General features: G+C 32.1%; 2 protein-coding genes and 2 non-coding genes across 4 annotated transcripts; all 4 read left to right on the top strand.

Annotated features, from left to right (window-relative positions):
- The first annotated feature begins 401 nt into the window (after window positions 1–401).
- On the top strand, window positions 402–2,369 carry LOC109177372 (ATP-dependent DNA helicase pif1-like). The gene is made up of 6 exons (XM_019326769.1): window positions 402–425; window positions 518–632; window positions 710–813; window positions 901–1,432; window positions 1,514–1,600; window positions 1,720–2,369. The coding sequence occupies exons 1-6, from the start codon at window positions 402–404 to the stop codon at window positions 2,367–2,369; spliced, it is 1,512 nt and encodes a 503-aa protein (XP_019182314.1).
- A 478-nt stretch (window positions 2,370–2,847) lies between these two features.
- TRNAL-UAA lies at window positions 2,848–2,930 on the top strand. The gene has a single exon. It is a non-coding gene; the product is annotated as a tRNA-Leu (tRNA).
- Window positions 2,931–10,512: 7,582 nt separating this feature from the next.
- TRNAI-UAU lies at window positions 10,513–10,584 on the top strand. Its single transcript has one exon. It is a non-coding gene; the product is annotated as a tRNA-Ile (tRNA).
- Window positions 10,585–11,856: 1,272 nt separating this feature from the next.
- On the top strand, window positions 11,857–22,366 carry LOC109177295 (the record flags this gene model as incomplete). The annotated part of the gene is made up of 5 exons (XM_019326643.1): window positions 11,857–12,035; window positions 21,288–21,420; window positions 21,517–21,804; window positions 21,899–22,132; window positions 22,222–22,366. Coding segments are annotated over exons 1-5 (979 nt in total), but the record flags the coding sequence as incomplete, so codon positions are not given.
- Between the last annotated feature and the right edge of the window lie 1,589 nt (window positions 22,367–23,955).

The following is a 23,955-nucleotide window of genomic DNA, read 5'->3' as shown; positions in this document are numbered from 1 at the left end:
ACTATTTTAATGATGAAGTTTCTAACCCATAGCAATGTCCCAAGATTTAGCTCTATTCTAAACTTTCTTATCTTTTTCATTGTTAACAATGATCTATACCATAGAGTTTCAAAAAAGAGGTCTACCGCATGCTCATATACTTTTGTTCCTGAATAAAAACAATCGAGCGCAAAGTGGTATAAATCTGGACAACATTATTTTAGCTGAGTTACCTGACCAAGAAACAGATCCAGAATACTTCAAAGTTGTTGAGGAATTTATGATGCATGGTCCTTGCGGGAAAGCACAGTTGACTTCTCCATGTATGGCGAATGGTAAATGTACTAAACACTTTCCAAAGAAGTTTGTTAATTTGTCAATTGTGGACGAGCATGGTTATCCTATATATCACAGACGAGACAATGGCCGGTCTGTCATGCGTAATGGTATTCAGTTGGATAATAGGTACGTAGTACCACACAATAGACATTTATTACAAAAGTAAAGAGCTCATATTAACGTGGGATGGTGTAATCAGTCCCGTTCAATCAAGTATTTGTTCAAGTACTTCAACAAGGGCCATGACAGGGTAACAACAGAGTTTTACAAAGCCAACTGCGATGCAGAATGTCCAAAAGTTATTGATGAAATCAGTATGTTCTATGATTTTGATTTTATGTCCATGTTCTATGTCTATAGTTATAATATGCGATTGATAATACTATCACAGATTTGATTTTATCTGAAGATGAGAAAAATAATTTTGCACTTCATGAGATACAAATAATGTTTTCTACTATGGGAAATAGTTTGAAAGACTTTCCGTTGATGCCAGTACCGGATTTAGAGAATCATGCTAGAACCACCAATCGGTTGATACAAGAGGAATTAGCATATGATATTAATGTCATGATGGAATAGAATGATAAATTGGTGCATCAACTCACCGAAGAACAAAGGGCTATATATGGAGAAGTATTGCAAGATGCTGAGAATAATCTGGGAGGCCTGTTTTTTGTTTATGGATATGGTGGAACGGGAAAAACATTCTTATGGAGAGCATTGTCTTCTGCTTTAAGGTCAAAGGGTGATATAGTTTTAAACGTGGCATCAAGTGGCATAGCATCTCTTCTACTACCAGGAGGTAGAACTGCGCATTCAAGATTTTCAATACCAATAGCTGTTAATGAAGATTCAACCTGCAACATCAGTCAAAGTAGTCCTTTGGCACAGTTGATAATGCAAAGTAAGTTGATCATTTGGGATGAGGCACCGATGATGCATAAGTTTTGCTTTGAAGCTTTAGACCGTACTATGAGAGATATCATGCGTGCTAAAAATCCAAAAAACTTGGATATGACTTTTGGTGGGAAAACCGTGGTGTTAGGTGGAGATTTCAGACAGATTCTACCAGTCATTCCAAAGGGCACTAGGCAAGATATTGTTGGAGCAAGTATAAATGCATCATATCTTTGGAGAAGCTGTAAAGTATTTAGGCTAACAAAGAATCTCAGGCTTAGGTCATTGTAATCAGATACTGAAGTTAAAGAGATTGAAAAATTTGCAAAGTGGATTGCTAATATAGGTGATGGAACAATTGGTGATTGTTTGCATGGAGAATGTGAGATAAATATTCCTGAAGAATTTGTGCTAATTTGTGTTGAGGATCCAATTTCTACAATTGTTGATAGATATTCCCTATGTTCTGCAGTGGTTAGAGTGATATTCAATACCTAAAAGATCGTGCTATTTTGGCACCAACTTTGGATATTGTGGATGCAGTAAATGAATACATGAATGACTATAATAATGCCGAAGGAAGGACGCATCTCAGTTGTGATTCGGTTTGTAAATCTGATTCAAATGTTGACATGCTTGCTGATCTGCACACTGCAGAATTTTTAAATGGTTTAAGGTGTTCAGGAGTTCCAAATCACTCATTGACTCTAAAAGTTGGCTCACCAGTTATGCTTCTGAGGAATATTGATCATTCATTGGGGTTGTGCAATGGTACAAGAATGATCATTTCAAAGTTGGCAGATCATGTTTTAGAAGCTCAAATACTATGCGCGGCAAGTGCCGGTACAAAGGTCTTAATTCCAATGATGTCCTTAACACCTTCTGATGCAAGATTGCCTTTTAAGTTCCAAAGGAAGCAATTTCCACTAATGTTGTCATATGCAATGATAATAAATAAAAGCCAAGGCCAGACACTATCCAACGTGGGTTTGTTTTTTAAGAGACCGGTTTTTAATCATGGTCAAATGCATGTAGCAGTGTCAAGAGTTAGTAATCCTAAGGGATTAAAAATTCTTATTTGGGATGAAACTGTAAAATCTAAAAATACGACTACAAATGTCGTATACAAAGAAGTATTCAATAATGTATAAAAAATTTTCATTTAGTTCACTATCCAATTATTTTTTTTTGATAATTATGTATACATATTGTCGTGCACCGCACGGGTGCAACTACTAGTAATATAATATAACCATAATTAAATATTCTTGTATTCTATATTCTTCTAGGATTTCTATTGCCATCATTAATTATTCCATAGTTTAGCATAATTAAATAAGTTGACCAATACAATGAGTTTGGGCGGGAAAATGCTAGAAAGAGGATTTTACTTCATTGGTCAATTTTTCAATCCACTCAAACTAAGTAAAGTCAAATTATATCATGGTCCAGGATTTACATTGTATTGTGGACCCTAATATAAAACAACATTTAATTTATATACATATGGTTAACATATTATATATATTCAGTTAATAGATTATTGCATCATTGAACTCTGTTGCCCATTTTGTTGGAGGAAACAACTGTTGGAACTGTATCATTTAACAACAAGATGTATCAATACTAGCTGGTTTGCCCGAGAGGTTAAGGGGGAAGACTTAAGATCTTCTGCACATAAGTGCGCATGGGTTCGAACCCCATAGCCAGCATGTTTATTTTGTAGCAAATGGATCGAGTCGGACTGACCCAAACAAGTCGGGTCAAGTCTGCCCATTGTAGCAATGGATCGAATCGGATCAAGACCGGTCCAAACAAGTCAGGTCATGACTGAACTTTCTGTAGTATAAAATGGATGGACTAACTCTAATTCGCCTATTGTAGCAAATAGACCGTACCGAATCGGATCGGCCCAAACAAACAAATTGGGCCTGCATTGAACTTTTAACTAACATGGACAAGAGCACCTCATGCCTGCTGCGGCCGAGACCTTCATTGCATTACTCTTCTCAACACATCCACAAAGCTTTCATAGTCATACCCGAACCAACCTTTCATATACATGTGGTTAACATATTATGTACATTTAGTTAAAAGATTATGTACTTATATAAATAAATTGCAGGTACATAATATTTTAACTGCATGTGCATAATATGTTAATTGTAGTAGTTATAATAGGTACATAATTAATTCATTGCATATACATAATATGCTAAATGTATATACATAATATATTAATTGTAGTAGGTACATAATTTATTAACTAAATGTAGATAATATGTTAACTACAAGTATATCATTTGAAAGTCGTTTTGAACCAAAGTCTACAATGGAAGGTAGATCATGGCCCATGAAATAACAATTGCACTCAAGGATGGTCCTAGCCATGTGTGACTAGGGCAACGACACATGCTCCAACTTTTAGGGGCTCAATTTTTTTTTTTTTTTAATAAATTGGACTCCCCCTCAAGCACAAGGTACAGTAGTGACTTGTAGCTTGTCTCAAAGAAAAGAAAGTTTAGGGCCAAGTAGAGCTTTAGTAAATATATCTGCCAGTTGATCCTTAGTCGAAATAAAATTGACCTGTATATCTCCATTTGCAACTCTGTCTCTAACAAATTGATAATCAATTTCTACATGCTTAGTCCGAGCATGAAAAATAGGATTTTCACACATGTATGTAGAACCAAGATTATCACACCACAACTTGGGAGTAGACACACCTGTCACGCCAACTTCACGCAGTAGAGAGAGAATCCAAATTACCTAAGCACAGACATCTGCTAGAGTTTTATATTCAGCCTCACTAGATGATCTAGCTCACTAGATGATCTAGCAACAGTTCTTTGTTTCTTACATACCCATGATATAAGATTGGTACCAAGAAAAACAACATAACCACTAGTTGACTTACGATCCTCAGGACAGCCAGCCCAATCAGAACCAAAAAAATTGTTAATTGCCATAATAATTATGGAAAATGACCTTGTTTGATTATTGAAAAATTCTCAAAAATTTTAACAAATTCTCCATTTTAACATTTTTTCTTTAATCAAAACAACAAAAATAAACTCAGCAATTTGCTCCGAACAGCTAAAAACTAAAACAACACATATACATTTTGAGTTAATATTTCCCAAACACCCCTAATAAATAAGTTTTTTCTTAAAAAAAAAAAACTAAAATAAAAAGTTATTAAACTAAGACTTCTTAAATAAGAATCTTTTGGCTTCTCAATACGTGTCCATATTAATGGGCAAGCAATTATGTTTGGAAGGGGAGCATTGTTCCTCTTAGGGGTGGGCGTTTCGGGTTTCGGTTTGGTTTTTTCCGGTTTCGGTGTTTCGGTTTTAAAAAAGTTAAACCATTCGGTTTAACATTAAGGTTCGGTTCGGCTTAGGTTCGGTTTGAAACGGTTCGGTTTCGGTTCGGTTTAAGATCCCCAAATTTCAACATTTCCTAATTTTTCGAACATACTACCAAACAATACATATTTACATAATCCAAATTCAAACTCTAAACATTATATAACAAAATAGCAATCCAAAGTTCAAACACAATACTAAGTACTAATTACCAAACATCAGTTAACGTTTTTGCACAACCGACTCTTCAGTTGGAATATTTTTATTGATAAGATGAATAATCATCTATCTGTATAGTTGATATTAAAAGAACAAATGTCAATTACTATATAGTTAATTTTTGGACACAATCTGTCATTGCTAGTGCACTCGAAATATATTCCAGTACTAGAAAATAATTATAGTGCACTGTAAATCAAAATTAGAATGACTGTAAAGCACATTAAATTTATAGAAAAACATGAAACTAAGAAAAATACTGAATATTGTAAATATAACTCAAGTTAGATATAATTGTGAGGTAAAGAACAATTGCGACAAACAACAAAAGTGCAATGTAAAAAACAAGCTATAAAGAAATCAAATAAAAAATTTAAGGTTCGGTACCCGTAAGAATGAGAACTGAACGGCGGAGCAAGCATCAAAGAACTTGAATTTACTTCTTTATTATTATTATTATTATTATTATTATTATTATTATTATTATTATATTATTATTATTATTATTATTATTATTATTATTATTATTATTATTATTATTATTATTATTATTATTATTATTATTATCATTATTATTATTTATTAAAAAAATTATATAGCATTCGGTTAGGTACTAAACCATTCGGGTTACAAAATCACGAACCGTTCAGTTTAGTTCGGTTCGGTTTGGATAAACCGAACTGAAGTGCCCACCCCTAGTTCCTCTTATATAGAGGAGCTCAAGAACTCATCTTTCCAAACATTTTTGATGTGGGATCAAACATCATTTCCAAAGACGGGTTCCCCTTTGTCTCTTTTTTTTTTTTTTTTTTTTTTTTTTTTTTTTTTTTTTTTTAGTTTATGTTTTTAAATTTTAATTTCATTTTGTATATAATTTTGTTTTAATTATTATTATATGAATAATATTATTATTGTAATTCTATTTTATTATTACATAATGACATAATAATAATAATAATAATAATAATAATAATAATAATAATAATAATAATAATAATAATAATAATAATAATATAAATTTTCTTTTAGTATATAATGACGGTGAGCACAATAATAATATAACCATAACTAAATATTCTTGTATTATATTCCGTGAGGCACAGTAATATAATATAACATGATTAAATATTCTTGTATTCTATATTCTTCTAGGATTTCTATTACCATCATTAATTATTTCATAGTTTAGCATAATTAAATAAGTTGACCAATACAATGAGTTTGGGCGGGAAAATGCTAGAAGGAGGATTTTACTTTTAATTGCAGACGACATTGGTAGTGACAACACAATCTTATTCATCTTCGTCTAGAGCTAACACCTTCAATCCATCAGGACAGGTTACTTGGGTTTAAATATATAATGGTAGAATATTACTCAATTAGTTATCCTTTTATATTTTCAGTCAATTAGTGATATCAAATTAATTTTCAGCCAATTATTCTTTTTTATTTTCAGTCAATTAGTCAATAAGAATATCAAATGCAGTGATATTTTTACCTAATTATCGTTCCATTTTTAATTGATGATGTTGATATTATTATTGAAATATTTCCGTTCCATTTTCAATTTACCTTTACTATTGTTTAAAATATGCATTTACTATTGATAATGTAGAATATTATTATTGAAATATTTTCCTCCAATTTTTAATTTTCATTCCATTTTTAATTAAAATGCAATGATCTGACCATTTTTTTTATTTTAGTCAATTATGGATCATTTTTTATTTGCAGGCAATTATTAATATTTATTTCCTTTTATATTTTTAGTCAATTAGTAATATTAGATTCATTTTCAGTCATTTTTTTTTCAGTCCATTATAATATAGATGTCGTGATTTTTTACCTAATTTATGTTACATTTAATTTGATGATGTAGAATATTATTAATGAAATATTTTTGTTCCATTTTTAATTTACATTTACTATTTTTTAAAATATGCCTTTACTACTTGATGATGTAAAATATTATTATTGAAATATTTTCTTTCCATTTTTAATTTTCCTTTACTTCTAAACAAAAAAAATAAAATAAAATTGGACATCTCACTACTTGCCCACATTGATGGGCAAGAAATTATGTTTGTAAACATTTTGAATAGCTCATCTTTCCAAACATTTTCAATGTAAGATCAAAATGATCCCACATCATTTACAAAGGGAGCTGGTGGCTCGCCTTTGTCTTTAATAGGTGGAAAATACTAATTCAAAAGGAAAATATAATAATATAGACTGCAAATGAAAGTATAATTTGTATTTATAGGTGGAAAATACTTTTTTTTTTTTGATCAGTGAAGAGGGGGATACCCATCTAAGAAACTAGATAACAGTAACAGATCGTTGTTGTGATATTCGTCTGATCGACGAAGCTCCCATCCTGTCAAGGGCAACCAACTCCTCAATCTCCCTCGGTGGAAAATCGAGTAAGTGATAGCCAAACTGATGCATCGCCGCCCACTTCGCCAGCTTGTCAGCGAGTTGATTCTATTCTCTGTAAATATGCATAATTTTCACTTCTGTGAACCTCTTCGTTTCTTTAACACACCGACGAACAATATTATTGTGTTGAATCTGCCCGTCATCACCTGCCCTTAGCTCCTCCACTAACAACTTTGAATCGCATTCAAGGATTATTCGTCGCGCACCGTAATCCTTAGCCATGCGCAAGCCTTGTAGGATGCCCCACGCTTCCGCCACTGCATTCGAACATCTACCAATTTTGTAGATGAAGCCTCTATGCCAGTTACCATGATTATCCCGAAGGACACCTCCGCAGCTTGCCTGGCCGTCACTCTTGCAACTGCCATCCGTATTTAATTTTAACCATCCCTCGTCTGGTTTATCCCACGTCAAAGTGGCTTCGTCTCCCCGAATATGCCTCGGCATCGGCCATCTTCTCCCTTTAAAAGCCGCAGCTATCTCACCATCGCATCTCCGTAGCCAGTCCACTTTCTGGTCGAATGGCAAAAAGGTGCCATTAAAAAACCGCCTCGTTTCGCAATTTCCACAGCCACCAAAGTCTTGACTCCAAACCGCTCTGGCCATCCGTCCCCAAAATCTTGCTTACAATCCCCCTGCAGGTTCATCGTAAGCCAGCTTTCCCAGTCGAGGTTGCGCATGGCCTCCTCCGTTCGTCGCTGTAGAGACTGTTTCCAAATACGGTTCGTGGCGTCACAGCGTCTAAATAGGTGATCCAAGTCTTCTCGTTGTCCCGCACAAATATAACAACATTCATTAGAAGTGATGTGTCTCCTAGTGCATTCATAATTTGTTAAGATTCTCCCATGCATAACCAGCCAGATAAACATCGAGATTCTTGCCGGAACTCTTAACGCCCAAATAAGACCCCAAACTTTGTCAACTTCCTGTCTTACAGAAGTATCCACCCACCCATACGCTGATTTAATCAAGAAATACCCCCGAGGATTTGGACTCCAGCCCCACCCGTCTGGAATGTTCTCATCCGCTAGGCAGAAATCGGCGAGGCGCTCCATTTCTTCAGTGGGAAGAGATCTCTGTAACTTCTCCCATTTCCAGCCTCTTACCTTGTCCCAGTAATCTTCCACGTTCGTGTAAAGATCTGGGAGGCTCAGGGTGCCACATAACTTTTCATATAGTGGTTTTGGTGTAAGCCAGGGGTCCATCCAGAAACGAGTCGATTTCCCATTGCGAACATCATGCGTGAGCCCACTCTCTAAGGTTTCTCTAGCCGCGCTTATCCCTTTCCAGGCGTTGGAAGTATTTCTTCTACGTGTGGTGTCCAGGTGTGAGCCAGAGCTATGGTGATATTTCATAATAAGCGTTTTTGCCCAGAGCGCATTAGGTTCCGTTTTTAGCCTCCAGCAAAGCTTCATCATACAAGCTTCATTCATGGTCTGCAATTTCCTCAAGCCCAAGCCTCCACATGTTTTATCCGTAGTGATTGTGTCCCAGGCCACCAGACTCATCTTGTTGCTCCCGGATTGTTCATCGCGGCCCCATATGAAACGCCTGGTCCTTTTCTCAATCTCCGAGCAGACACCCTTAGGGAGGGCTGCCGTTTGCATATTGTAAATCGGGATGGCGTTCAGTACCGATTTTGCCAAAGTGACACGCCCGGCTAGCGAGAGAGTCTTTGCTTTCCATCCTTCCAGTCTGGCAGAAATCCGATCTAAAAGGCCTGCATAAGTATTGCATGTTACCCGGCCATGCACAGAAGGCACACCAAGATATCTCCCCAGATCTTTTGTTTCTGCGATACCCAACTTTGCGGCTATTTCTTAGGCCTGAACTGCTTGTGTGTTGCGGATATATTTGTGTGTGTGTGTGTGTGTGTGTATATACATATACACACACACACACACAAACATATATATATATATATATATATATATATATATATATATATATATATATATATATATATATATATATATACATATACATATATATACATTGAGTTCAACCTAATCCACATGTTGTTCATTGTTTAATAGTCATTTTTCAGTAAACGTATTCGACTAACAAATACCCACATGTATACTTCTCATACTAACAAGTACACAAATTTAGCTCTTTACTTGTCCACACACACACACACACACACACACACACAAACATATATATATATATATATATATATATATATATATATATATATATATATATATATATATATATATATATATATATATATATATATATATATACATTGAGTTCAACCTAATCCACATGTTGTTCATTGTTTAATAGTCATTTTTCAGTAAACGTATTCGACTAACAAATACCCACATGTATACTTCTCATACTAACAAGTACACAAATTTAGCTCTTTACTTGTCCATAATGTAGCACTCTTAGTTCCTATTCTTATATAATTGTCAAACTTCATTAAATATATGTTTATTTTTTTACATTTAGAATCAATTTTTACGTTAAAAACGACATTCGCATGGAGAGAATAAAACTTTAACAATTGATGTTGATTTTAAATGACAAAATAAGCACATAAAACTGTTTATAAATGGAGTTTAATAATTATATAATATTAGGGACTGAAAGTGCAACATAATAGATTATTAAGCTAAGGGACTAAATTTGTTTAAATCAATTAACATAGACCAAATTTCTAAAAGTGAAGCAATTCATGGACTAAAAATGTTATTTTTCCTATATTTTATGGTCAATTAGAGCTCTCTAGATTAAACTTCTTGTTTCTTGTTAGCTTCCAAAAAAAACATTCCTAAGCTAATGTTTGAAACGTTTTTGTTGAAAAGCATAAAGATTCTTATGCTTATAAACCCACCCAAATCAAGTTCCTTCCCTACGGATATTTTAAGTTATAGGGATTGCCAAGCTTTGAAAAAAAATGAGAGAGAATGATTTAACTCAATAAAATTTTTATTTATTATTATTTTAGAAGTCAATAATTTTACCTAATAAATAAAACATAATTGTTAAAAAAAAAAAAAAAAACTTTAGAAAGTTAAAGATAGATGGAAGTAAATTTGAAAAAAATAAAATTGTTAAAACTCTTTTTCCTATAGTTTTCACCCTATGTTCCTAATTACTCCACAAGAACCAGATTTATGTATGACAACTGAGATGCATTAAAGTACCGTCATTGTGTTTATGCAATAAGATTGTGACTTTGAAGATGGAATTGTGTACTTTTGGAGCCTTGCTTTGTTACTGATAAATATACTAATATCCAAACAAAAGTCAACAAATCAGAGTGGCGCAGCGGAAGTGTGGTGGGCCTATAACCCACAGGTTCCAGGATCGAAACCTGGCTTTGATATGAGTGGCTTTTGAAATGTTTTTGCTTGCTTTGTCTGATGTCTGACGATGACAGAAACGAAAATAAAAGAATTATGGGGAAGGCATTTTCCACATTGGGGATGTAGCTCAAATGGTAAAGTGCTTGCTTTGCATGCGAGAGGCATGGGGTTTGATCCCTCGCATCTCCAAAGTTAAGTTGTTGATGTTGTGATCTGATTTCTGTTGAGTTTTGAGATGTGTTACTTTATTGTCAAGATTTTCCCAGGATTGCATAATATTTATTAATGTTATAAATATATTCAATGAACATTTATTTGTAATGGACATAACGGATGATTTTATCATTATGTTTATTTATGTCCTTTTGTATTAGTATGGAAGTGTATGTATTTCATGTATCAGATAGCATATGATGAACACACAGATGAATACAAGAGATGATTCTCCCTTTCTCTCTTTCTCCCTTATCTCTCTATTATGATTTTACTTTTAACACGTTATCAGCCCTTTTGCTCTACATACTTGATGAACCATTGATGAAACAGAGTCGTCCGATCATCCTCATGTTTGAGCGATCACCATCGGAAGGCAGACGAAGGTTCTGATGAATAGGATCTGCCATGTTTTGGCACCAACAGGATTCTGGTGAGCCGGAGTGTTAGACGCAGAGCACCACGTCGATCATTGTTGTCACCTTCACCTCCACCGTTAGGTCACCAAAGTAACAGGTTCTCGTCTGTGTTTGTGCCTGTGCGACGCTAATCATCGAAGCAACCTTCTGATCTGGAGTCATACGCACTACCACTGAAGCAACCTTCTAATCGGAAGAATGGATGAAATCCCGTAGACCCAAAATCGAGCCTAGGTTCTGTTCGAGATCCAGTGCGCCAAAAAAACTCAGGCTGCACACCACCATCTTGAAAATTTTCTGGCAGCCGATCCTCAATCTGGCCACCGTCGAGTGATCGTAGGGGAGAGGAGACCCCAACCATTTCATCAGTTCCATGATTAGACTTCCGGATCGCCGCCACAACCATCATCGACGAAGCCCTAGCCAAATCGCAAGAATACTGTCGATCATCTCCCTGCTGATGGCGATCAACCTGAGACCCCGGACGAAGGCTTGCGCGACGGAGACGAACCTGAGCGCCGGTATTCCGTCCGCTGGCCAAGGATAAAATAGCCGAAGTTTTTTTTTGTGTTTAAAAAAAAAAAAAGAACGCCAATTTTCTCCGCATTGGCTTCGTCTCCTCTTTGCTTTCAATTCCTGCCGGAGGTGCATGTGGAGGCTATGTTGTCTGTTCCTGACCATTTTATTCGCACTACTCGGTTTTTTTTGGAATTGTCACCACCGGTGTGGGAGGACGGCTGGGCCGAGATTCATTGTTCTCCGATCGTGAAAAATTTCGGTCGCTTAGACTTCATGACAGTTGCGTGCTGTGGCAACATAACGGTGCAATTGCAAACCAGGTTCCTTCTCTTTAATTCCACCAACTCTTGATGCTAGCCATAATTGTCCTGATCTAGTGATGACTAATTGAATCTATGCATATCGTTAATGATTTGAATGTTATAGTTTCCTGGTGCAATTTTTTTGTCAATGCTTGATACTGCTTGTTGCTTGGGAATGGTGCAACCGAATGTTATAATTTTGAACAATTAAAATAATATAGTTATTGTGCATTATGTTATTTAATTGGTGGTTCAAAATATGATGTGAATTCTTAATGACATTTTTTTTTCAAAATACTTTGAAAGAGATTTGTTGCTCCTAATGCCTAAGTGAATGCATTTACATACTAAGTAGACAGTTAATGTATAGAATTGCCAAACTGATGTAGTTATGTGTAGCATAATGCAGTGAATGTGCTGCACCACGACATGTGAATATGTTAGTTGGTCATGAAGATATGTATCAAAAGGTGCAACTCATCCATAAATCATGTATATCTTGCTGCTATGTTTATATGTATGCTTGAAGTGGGCACACTATTCTCTACTTCCTAAACATATGACTTGTCAATAGCCTTGTATATATGCATTTATGAATTTATTTGTCACCACTGTGTCAAACTGATTGGAATACATTTATATGAATATGAAGGATGTTGTCACAATCCATTGATTAGTCTTGTATGCATGTGTGTTTACACTATTTTGAGTAACGACGCGAACCTCCCCGGCCTTGTTGGACGTCTGCGGGGAAAATTAAGCTTTGGCTTGTAAGCCCAAGATTATAGATATTTGATCTAAAATGATCTATAGATCCTAAGTTAATCCCTGAAGGATATTTGATGTATACGGGTATCATTGTCATCTATGATGATCATATTGTACTTCAGTAATAGTACATAGAAAAATTATACTAAGTATTTTTAGTTTTTTTTTTTTTTTTTTTTTTTTTGCGAAAATATGTTATCTAAATTAATTGACTCGCATCATGTTGGTTTGCCTGAAGCAAAACAAATTGTGAATATTTTTTTCATAGTAATCACTGCCTGAAAATTCCACACCTTGGATTGACATGAAAATTTTTATGTACTTTTTAGACTTACTGAACTACATATCTGCCAAATTTTCTGTCAAAATGTGTTACCGTTTCCCCCCAGAAAATTCTGCAATCCAGGTCAAAATTCTGAAAATTTTCTGCCATTTTCAGCTTGTATATCTTGCTATTTTGTGATGTTTTCATGCTGATATGAAACTATGAAATAAAATGAGAGCTTGCTTGGAAAAGTGCTATTTTGACTCCCCGAAATAGGAATGAATGGGCCCGGCAGCGAACATGTGCTCATTATTCTTCGGCGAACGGTACTTCTCTCATTTTTCTAATTTATGAATTAAGAAACAATATCTCTTGTCATGTCATGCCTTGTGTGTACCAAACATGATACTCTTTATTTAATGGATGTGCATGACTCAATTGAGAGTTTGGTGTCCAAGACATAAGGGACAATTATATCACATGTTGCATGTGCTTCTCTTTAATTGACAACATTTAGCATATAATCTCTTGATTATGTTCACATAAGAGATTTTGTTATTTATCTTGTTGGCAATTTATGATTTGCTATAGGCCATAGCTATTGAAATTCATCACACAACTTATAAGTGAGGCAATAGCATGAATTCTCAATATGGTTAGGTTGCACCTGTCGTTGCTAAACCTTAGCTTGCATGTGATAATAGTTAAAGGCTATGACTTGTTTACAAAGCTAGTTTCTGCTATAAAAACTCTTTGACATGAGATTTGGGCATATGATATTTAAATTTATAGCCCTCATTTTTTTGTATATTTATTTGCCCAGAAGGTAGATTAAGGATTTTAATTCTCTAAGTCATCCCCATTCTTTTAGGATGAATCTTGACAATGAATTCTTGACCAAAAATGGTCAACCTATCCCATCAATCCCCGAAGGATTGCTTGACGTTACTATGAGTCAAGTTTTTTTTTACTAAGTCTAACTCACTGCAGATCACAAATCAATCCCTCAAGGATTGCTATACCCCCTTTTTCACCTAGTACGTGGTTTCAGAAGTAACATTTCCCTATCTGCGTTATTTTATTTGCGCAGTCTATTTTATATCACCACCACAACGTACCTCTAAAAGGGCTATCAAAAAAATCTCCGTCTATTGATTAAATATCGAAAGCCCATGATAGGGGATCAATGCATATAATTGGGTACGTTGACTGCATTCCTAATGAAGATTGTTTCTCGGCATTAGGGGGAGATAATATGCTACTCCGTAACTTTTAATGGAATGCCAAGAAATTTCATAAGAATAAAAACATCTTCATTTTTAAATCCATGTACTAGTTAGATTGAACTGGAAGTTCAAAAGATAATCTATTTGCGATTTTAGCAAAAAAATCTGCCAAATACATCTATTGATCATAATGATCATAAAAGAAGTGACTAGGTCCTATATCCTTGGACCAAACATATTTATCGATACTCCTCTACACTAGAAGTGTAGGAGATCTATCGGCGAAAGAGATATGGATCGTAATACTAGATCTAGTAAAGAAATATTGTCACTCTTGAAATAGCTTGAATAATTATGTCCTGTAGACATTCGTCCAGATGAAGAAAAACCCTGGTAAGACTTATAGGTGCACCAAACAAACGTAATACTAGGGATGCGGAACGACCAGATCAAAATATCTTTGGGAAATGTCTAGAATCTGGTTGTTTTAGAAATTGCCATTACTTTTACAAATATGGGAGTTTTACAAAAAATGTTATAGTTGTCGACAACACAATTGCCATTACAAATTGCTCGTTATATGATAATCTGGATCCAGAGTTAGGCACCAGAAGTGTCATGACTATTTAATATATAAAGGATCAATTAAGGCATAACTCGACTCGCTAAAATGAATAAATTCTCTTTATAACAATACACCATTTGAGCGTTAACCCTGAAGGTTACAAATAGGTGTGTGCGTGAAAGAGAAATAAGAATAATGAGGTGATGAAGCGAGTTTGTAGCCTATGGGTTCACGCAGAGACCCTTAATTGTTTTTAATCAAATATACTCTCCCACGGTAAATGGCATTAAGTTCCGCTACATAATACAATTGGCAGAATAATAAATTTAGATATGCAATTAAATTTATTTTGAGAAATCCCTGATGGATTTATAACTCCCGAAATGAGAATTTATGTGTCATTATTTACTCTTTAAAGGGTTGCGAATGGAGTTAATATCCTCATTGAAGGAATAATATGTACCATTGTGTGCTCGATAAAGGGTTGCTAATGAACTTATTCATTATTTATTATCTCAGTCAAGATTGATGGTGTAAACATCAATGACATATATAAAGAGCTTGATAATGCCAGTTCATGTTTAAAGACTGAGACTTTTTGAAATAAAAAGCTTGTGAAAGCTATAAGTATTATCTCGACTTGAAGATCGAGTTTTTCTTTGAAGATCTTTTTTATATATACACCAGTCAGCCTACATCTAAAAATGCTTTTTCACATGCATATAAGTGTCATGTTTTTATCAAACTAAATGTTGCCTAATAATCTCTTGAAGCAGATAAGGAACCTTTTTGGACTCAAAGTCCGTTACTTCATTATCGTTAGAGCATCATTGTAGAACCAGAAGTTCTATAATCGCAACATATTTGCGATGAAATTGCTAGCAAAATCTAGTGCTCCTCCTACAAATGAAGTACTTGAATAATGATTAACATATCCTCCGGTATCTTCGAGATACAAAGACATGACTTTTATGTAAGAAACCATGATACGATTTTAATAGGCTACTTGGGTACTGGCTGTTTTGTTTGATCCCCGCAATGCCAAGTCCAAACTGGTTATACAATGAATTTCTCTAAATGTTCAAAATGAGGACAATAACACTTGTGTTGCACAAATGTTATATGAGCTCTAGAAGAGACATAAGATTATTGTACACTACTCTAGTGACAATTCAGAAGATTTGTCCAATCCATCCCTTCAAATTTTGAAATATATGTAGAACTTGAAGATTGTTATCTTCAGGGGGAGACGGGAAGTACATTTACTCGAATCAATCCGGAAGATTGAAGTAAAATCCTGAAGATTAAGTCATAAAAGACTAACAGTTGCGCACTATTTGCAACACAACGGGAAGTACATTTACTTGAATCAATCCGGAAGATTGAACGTAAAATCCTGAAGATTAAGTCATAAAAGACTAACGGTTGCGCATTATTTGCAACACATCAATGCATAAATATCATGTACTCTTTTCCTCACTAGTTTTCTCCCATTGGGTTTTCTAGTGTGGTTTTTAATGAGGCATGAGTATGATATTAATGATGTAAATGGGAAAATATTGCAAAATAAGTGCTTAAATGGACAAACCCCAGAATCCTGAAGATTATGCAGTTTGCGCCCTGAAGGCTTATGGTTGTACTCTTTTTCCCTTAACTAAGTTTTTCCCACAGGGTTTTCTTAAGTTAAGGTTTTTAATGAGGCGACAAATACAATATATGTTTTTACATATATCATGTACTCTTTTCTTCAACTAGGTTTTTCCCACATGGTTTTCCTAGTGAAGTTTTTAATGAGGCATGAATATATATTTTATTGTACTCTTTTCTTGTCTAGGTTTTTCCCACAGGGTTTTCCTAGCAAGTTTTTAACGAGGCAAGATCATGGTCAAATAATGTCCAAGGGGGAGTGTTATAAATATATTCAATGGACATTTATTTGTAATGGACATAACGGATGATTTTATGGCTCATTATGTTTATTTATGTCCTTTTGTATTAGTTATATATGGAAGTGTATGTATTTCATGTATCAGATAGCATATGATGAACACACAGATGAATACAAGAGATGATTCTCCCTTTCTCTCTTTCTCCCTTATCTCTCTATTATGATTTTACTTTTAACAATTAAGAATTAAGAATTTTTATACCGTAACATTTATTTTCCTTTAAAAAATAAATGATTTAGTTATTCTAAAAAAAATATTTATATTTAATAATTATTTTAAAAAATGAGTTTTCTTTTGTGCATTTAGTTTATACTTCATTAGTTTTAATTTATTTATAAGATAGAAATAGTAAGTATTTACAATGACAACCCAAAAGTATATGTGAGTTAAGTTTTCAAAATTGACACTTATCATGTGTGTGGGAGAGAGGCAAAGAATAATTTTTTATTACAAATGGGAATCTAACAGTGGATATAGTAATCTTTGACCATATATGCCCTTCTTAACTTTGAGGAGTTAATACCAGTTGGAGTCCTCAGAGTTTAAACCAGTTGGAGTCTAGCAATATAAATTATAATTAGAAAAATTATATTATAAAGTTTGCCTAAATACATTTTAATAAATTTATATGCATATACAATGTATTATACAATCATATAAGGAATTTTGTCAAATTAGAGTTTAAATTTTACTCATACAAAATTTAAATTTATTTTTTTTTTAAATTTCTTAATAAAATTATCTTAGTTAGTATTCATATTGTTTGAATTATAATATATAAATACAATTAGGAATGAATATGTTTAATTTTGTAAATTTTTTCTATAAATTTATCTAAATATGTAAACGATTAGAGACTATATTAACCCTACGAAATTTTAATTTTAATTTTGTAAGCTATGAAAATATATACTTGACCAAATATATGAAACTCCAACTATATTATTATATTGTAAATTTTAACATCTTTTCATTTTTTTTCTAATTCTTTATTTAAATTCATACTAATATATTTTTGTTCGTGCATCGCACGGGTAAAATACTAGTTTATAAACAAAAGTTTACAATATCATCAAAGTAAATTATAAAGCAAAACTTGGATATCAATGCAAAAAAACAATTTTAAAATAGGAATGTTTTTTGCATACAAGGAAAAACATGATATTATATTTATCTATATTTATATAATACAAAAGCATTATTAATATTTTTTCTATCAATTTATGTAGACATATATTATATTTATATTATTTTATACGCTATGAAAATATGTACATTTTTTAAAAATATATATTTGTGATTACTGTTATAATTATACAGATTGAACACATTTTATTACTATTTTCTTTTTAATGCGAACTAGTATTTTTCCCCGTGCGATGCACAAAATGGATTTGTTGTAATATATTAAGAATATTTGAATCGATATATAATTATTTAAATTAGAACATCAAATATTATATCGTGCAATTAAAGATATGGTTTGGATCATTTATGTATTTTGATGTTATTATTGCTTGAATTTGTGCAAATAATTGCTCAAATTAATAGTTTATGTCTAGATGTACGCATGCGGTGCTATAACTTTGAACATTTTATTTTTCATTGTTTTGTATTTTCATAAATTAGTCAAATTTGCTCGTTCTCTAACGACTAAGTCATAGGAATGAATTGCTATCATAATTCATTTGTATGGAATATATATTTCTTGTCTAGATATATAGCAATTTTTCCATTTAAACAAAAAAAATAATATTATCGATTATATTTACACATTATTGAAACCTCTTTTGTAGACGGCATTGGTAGTGGCAACACAATCCTGTACATCCTCGTCTAGAGCTAACACCTTCAGTCCATCAGGATGGGTTACTCGGGTGAAAATATATAATGGTAGAATATCACTCAATTAGTGATCCTTTTATATTTTCAGTCAATTAGTAATATCAGATTTATTTTCAGTCAATTATCCTTTTTTTTTATTATTATCAATCAATTAGTCAATTAGAATATCAAATGATGTGATATTTTTACCTAATTTTCATTCCATTTTTAATTGATGATGTAAATATTATTATTGAAATATTTTCGTTCCATTTTTAATTTACATTTACTATTGTTTAAAATATACAATTACTATTGATGATGTAGAGTATTATTATTGAAATATTTTAGTCCAATTTTTAATTTCCGTTCCATTTTTAATTAAAATGCAATGATCTCACCATTTTTTTTTATTTTAGTCAATTATGGATCATTTCTATTTGCAGTCAATTATTAATATTCATTTCCTTTTATATTTTTAGTCAATTAGTAATATTAAATTCATTTTTAGCCAATTATTCTTTTTTATTTTCAGACAATTAGTCAATTAGAATATAGATGCAATGATATTTTTACCTAATTTTCGTTCCATTTTTATTTGATGACTAGTTTTTTAGGTGCATTGCGCGATTGAGATAATACCAAATGTTTTTCTTAAATAAGTATTTTAAAGTATATCAAGGCAAGATTATATTGGAATTGTTCATGTATAGATAATTGATTGTTGAATTTGCGTATTTAAATTGGTAATTCTAAGTTTACAAATGCAAAATAATATAGTCATGATTGATTATAATTGTCAATAAAATAATTGTATGGGTATGGTTGAAACCAAATACGGGATATAAGGGAGAGCAAATAAAAATTACGTTCAGCCAAATACAGAATATTATTATTGAAATATTTCTGTTTCATTTTTAATTAACATTCCATTTTTAATTTACCTTTACTATTTTTAAAATATACATTTACTATTGATGATGTAAAATATTATTATTGAAATATTTCTTTTCCATTTTTAATTTTACTTTACTTGATGATGTAGAATATCATTATTGAAACATTTTCGTTCTATTTTTAACTTCCGTTCCATTGTTTGAAATTATGAAAAATTTATGATATAATTGTGATTTGATTTATTATATTGTGTAATATTATTGTAAAAAATTAAAATGCAATAATTTGACCATTTCTTTTTCCATTTTAGTCAATTTTGGATGTTTTTTCAATCAATTATTAATATTCATTTCATTTTTCAATTAACCTAATTTTCATTTATTTTTTCATTTTTAATTTTCAGTCAATTATTAATATTCATTTCAGTTTCCAATTTACATAATTCTTTTTATATTTTTAATTGATGATGTAGAATATTATTGTCACATATTTCTATTCCATTTCTAGTTTATGTTCTTTTTTTTTTTTAATTATCTTTACTATTTACTATTGTTTGGGCAGGAAATTAAGTAAATAGGATTTTTTTTAATTATAGTATAGATATAGATATATATATAGATTATTTATTTATTTATTTATTTATTTAATTATTTATTTATTATTATTATTATTATTATTAAGTTAATTCTGTTTCCTTTTCCATTTTTCCTTTTTTTTTTTTTTTTTTTTTTTTTTTTTTTTTGTTTTGGAAGAAGTGTTTGAGCAAGAATGAAAGAAAGAATTTAGTTTTAATAATAAGTATAGATAGATTATTAGCTTAGTTATCATAATAATTATTAGTCAATTATACAAAAGGTGGGTTTGGAAACCCAAAAAATGATTCCAGAAATTATTTTCTGGGTTTTCAGTGTTTTGCTTGAGAGGAGAATTTTCTGGAAAATGACTTTTCCTTTTTTTTTTTTTTTTGAGGAAGTCATTTTCCGTTTTCAGTAGTGGAGCAGCCAATCACCCACTGCCGTCCACCACCACTGAATACAGCCAAAACTTATATTGCATGGAATTTAAAATAAAAGTTGTTATATTATAAACAAAACAATAAAAATGTTTTTTTATATATATAACAATTAAAATGTTTAAGTATACAATTTTACTCATTTTCTGAAAAATGAACCAAATACAAAGACAGTTTCAGAAAAATGACTCAAATACACACAAAGACAGTTTTCCAAATACACACAAAGACAGTTTTCCAAATACACAAAGACATTTACTAAAATTTTTTGATGTGCAGCCAAACATTTAAAAGAAAAATGTTTTCTGAAAAATAACTCATTTTCAGAAATCATTTTCCTACTTTCCAAACGAACTTTAATATCTGTACAATTAATTTGTTAATTTCCCTTTCAAAATAAAAAATTGTTAATTGCCATAATAATTATGGAAAATGACCGTGTTTGATTATTGACAAATTCTCAAAAATTTTAACAAATTCTCCATTTTAACATTTTGTCTTTAATCAAAACACCAAAATAAACTCAACAATTTGCTCCGAACAGCTAAAAACTAAAACAACACATATACATTTTGGGTTAATATTTCCCAAACACCCCTAATAATAAATAAGTTTTTTCTTAAAAAAAAAAACTAAAATAAAAAGTCATTAAACTAAGACTTTTTAAATAAGAGCCTTTTGGCTTCTCAATAAGTGCCTAAAATATATTTCTTATCTACTGTCTACCTCTCAATAAGTGCCTGAAATATAAATGTTACCTGTAGGTTAACTGCATCAAAAAGCCCTTTACGCAGTATCAGCACTGCAACTGTGTTGTCTCAATCCACAGGCATTGATGACTTCACCAGTGGTGCTTTGACTATCACTCCAGTAGCTGATCTGTTGAAAAAGAAGCAGGTTAGACTCTAAACTGTTATAAATCCTTAATACAGTCCACAAAACTCATTATACATTTAATAAGACAGAGTAACCAAGTTACATTTTCTATGGTAGAATGGGGAGTTCTATACACCTGCTGAAATTGTGGCCATTGAAGGCTCTTTTGGATGGATGTACATCTCATGCATGTCACCAGGATGTAACAGAAAGCTTTCTGGACAATTAGGTGATCTGATTTGTACACACTGTGATAAGAAGTATCAAGAGGGCATGGCAAGGTATCAGGTCAAAGTTATTGTTCTAGATAAAGGTCTACGAGATGCTCCATTCCTTTTATGGGATAGAGAGTGTTCTGAATTAGTTGGTATCCCAGCACACAGTTTGTACACGAAGTATAATAAGGTAAAGTATCAGTACTGTAAAATTTAACACTTCATATGAACTGTGTTTGTCTTTTTTTTTTTTTTTTTTAAGTATGCTATTTTCTTTATTTTAGGTTCCTGACATTCCAAGAGAATTGGAATCCTTAGTTGGTCTAAGAATGATATTTAAGATATCATTAAAAATGGAGTTCATGAAGAGAGCTAATTCAGCCTACACTGTGATGAGAGTTCTAAGGGATGAAGTCTTAGTGTCAGCATACTGTTCTAAACTTATTGAAGACCAAGAGAAGGACTTGATGACAAAAATGATAGATGAGGATGGGGATGAAGATGAGGAATCTGATCAGGTTGTTATTTTTAATAAAGTAAAATAAATATTTACATTTTTAAGTCTATGTTTGACATGTTTTGGACTAAATCAACTTTTAATATACAGGAGGCTTCTAATGGAGACAATGAGGTCAACAGTCCATTAAGTATACAGCAGTCTCAAAGTCTAGACATTGAACCTGAAGATCCTAATGGTGTCAAGAGATCGCTTCTGGATCAATTCTCCTCTTCTAGGAAGAAGGGAAAAAAATGTTGTTGTTAAACAGGAAAAAATTTAAGATCTTGGATACTACAGACTATTACCACATTTCTGTGGTTTTTATATTTTGCCCTGCTCAATTTCTCTTTGTTTGTGCTGAACAATTTCATTATGTTTCAATCTAAAATAGACTCTTTGCCTTTGTTGTTTACCTATGCTTTCTTTTTATACACTGTGTTTATTAGTTTATATATTGTTAGATATATGAAACTGTATGCAGGGCAAGAATGAAGGGAGCAAGCAAACAATATGAGAAGGAACCAAACACAAGGAAGCAAACACAATCACAATCAGTTAAGGAAGCAAGCACAGTCAACCAGTGGGCCAGAAGAGGGTTTAAACTGATTTAATTTTACCCATCTGCTAAATTTGTAGTCAAGTACTAAGTTTGTATTTTTAATTATACTATATCTACTGTAATAAAACTCACTATTTGCACTATATACATACTACTATATTCTTTCAAACTCACACAGTTTAAATATCATCATTAGCAAACTAATAAAAAAGACAAACATCTACCAATAGTAAAACAGTTACACTAATGGTTGAAATTAAAACACTAAAATTGAAAGTAATCAAATATACATTCACTTTATAGATAGTCCTACATTCTATACCTTTAAATCAACATTATTTTAATTTAGATATATAATTGGTCAAGTTCAAATGCAATTCAACTTTAAAGTTAAAATTTAATTATAATAGATAGTCCTACATTCTAGACCTTTAAATCAATATTACTTTCATTTAGATATAGACTTGGTCAAGTTAAAATGTAATTAAACTTTAAGGATAAAATTCTAACCAAAATAATAGATTGACCAGATTATAAGTATATAGTCCTATTTTCTACACTTTTAAATGAACAATAGTTAAAAATTATATTTGACTTTGTCAATTGAAAAGTAGATAGTCAATTTTAGCACTAACTCAATTAAACCCCAAAACAACAATCAAAACAAATTAAAGAAAAAAAAAATAGTCTTCTCGTGTAACCTGTGGGTGTCCCCCTTCCATATATTTCAAAAAAAAAAAAAATAGTTTTGGATTGCTCAAAATTTAGTTTAAACAATGATAGATGATACACATTTGTATGAAACATAGCTGAGTAATACTTCTCTTTCTAGAATTACAAAATCACACTGTTTTTTAGTACATATCTGTAAAAAGTACACTATAGAGAACTATTCTTTATGACAACTAACCTAAAAGAACCTTACTTTAATTTAGATATAGCTTTGGTAAAGTTAAAATTACATTATACTTTAAGGACAAAATTGTATCCAAAATATTTGATTGATCACAGTATAAGTTGGATGAGAATTCAAAATCAATTCCAATTAACCAACGATACAATTACAGGAGAGTATATCTCAGTCTACCTCTAACTACTCCTATCTAATAGGATACAGACAGTAGACTCATTCTAACCATAGAAAACTAATCATAGGTTATACAATTATAAACACAGATAATAATATTAATACTCACACACCCCCTCAAGCACACCGGTGTTAGAGACACAACGTTGAGCTTGTCTCGAAGAGCTATAAATCTGGGTTCGGGAAGAGGCTTGGT

Source organism: Ipomoea nil, unplaced genomic scaffold (assembly GCF_001879475.1).
Source record: "Ipomoea nil cultivar Tokyo-kokei standard unplaced genomic scaffold, Asagao_1.1 scaffold0086, whole genome shotgun sequence".
In the NCBI taxonomy this organism is placed as follows: domain Eukaryota; kingdom Viridiplantae; phylum Streptophyta; class Magnoliopsida; order Solanales; family Convolvulaceae; genus Ipomoea; species Ipomoea nil.
The sequence above is the reverse complement of the archived record's forward strand: the minus strand, read 5'-3'. Positions and strand labels throughout refer to the sequence as shown.

Bases quoted from the DNA above. Each gene is read 5' to 3' on its own strand.
- LOC109177372 (XM_019326769.1), top strand. From the start codon at position 402: ATGGCCGGTCTGTCATGCGTAATG. The intron at 426-517 runs GTATTCAGTTGG...TGGTGTAATCAG, and splicing joins CCGGTCTGTCATGCGTAATG to TCCCGTTCAATCAAGTATTT. The intron at 1,601-1,719 runs GTGAGATAAATA...AATACCTAAAAG, and splicing joins TGATTGTTTGCATGGAGAAT to ATCGTGCTATTTTGGCACCA.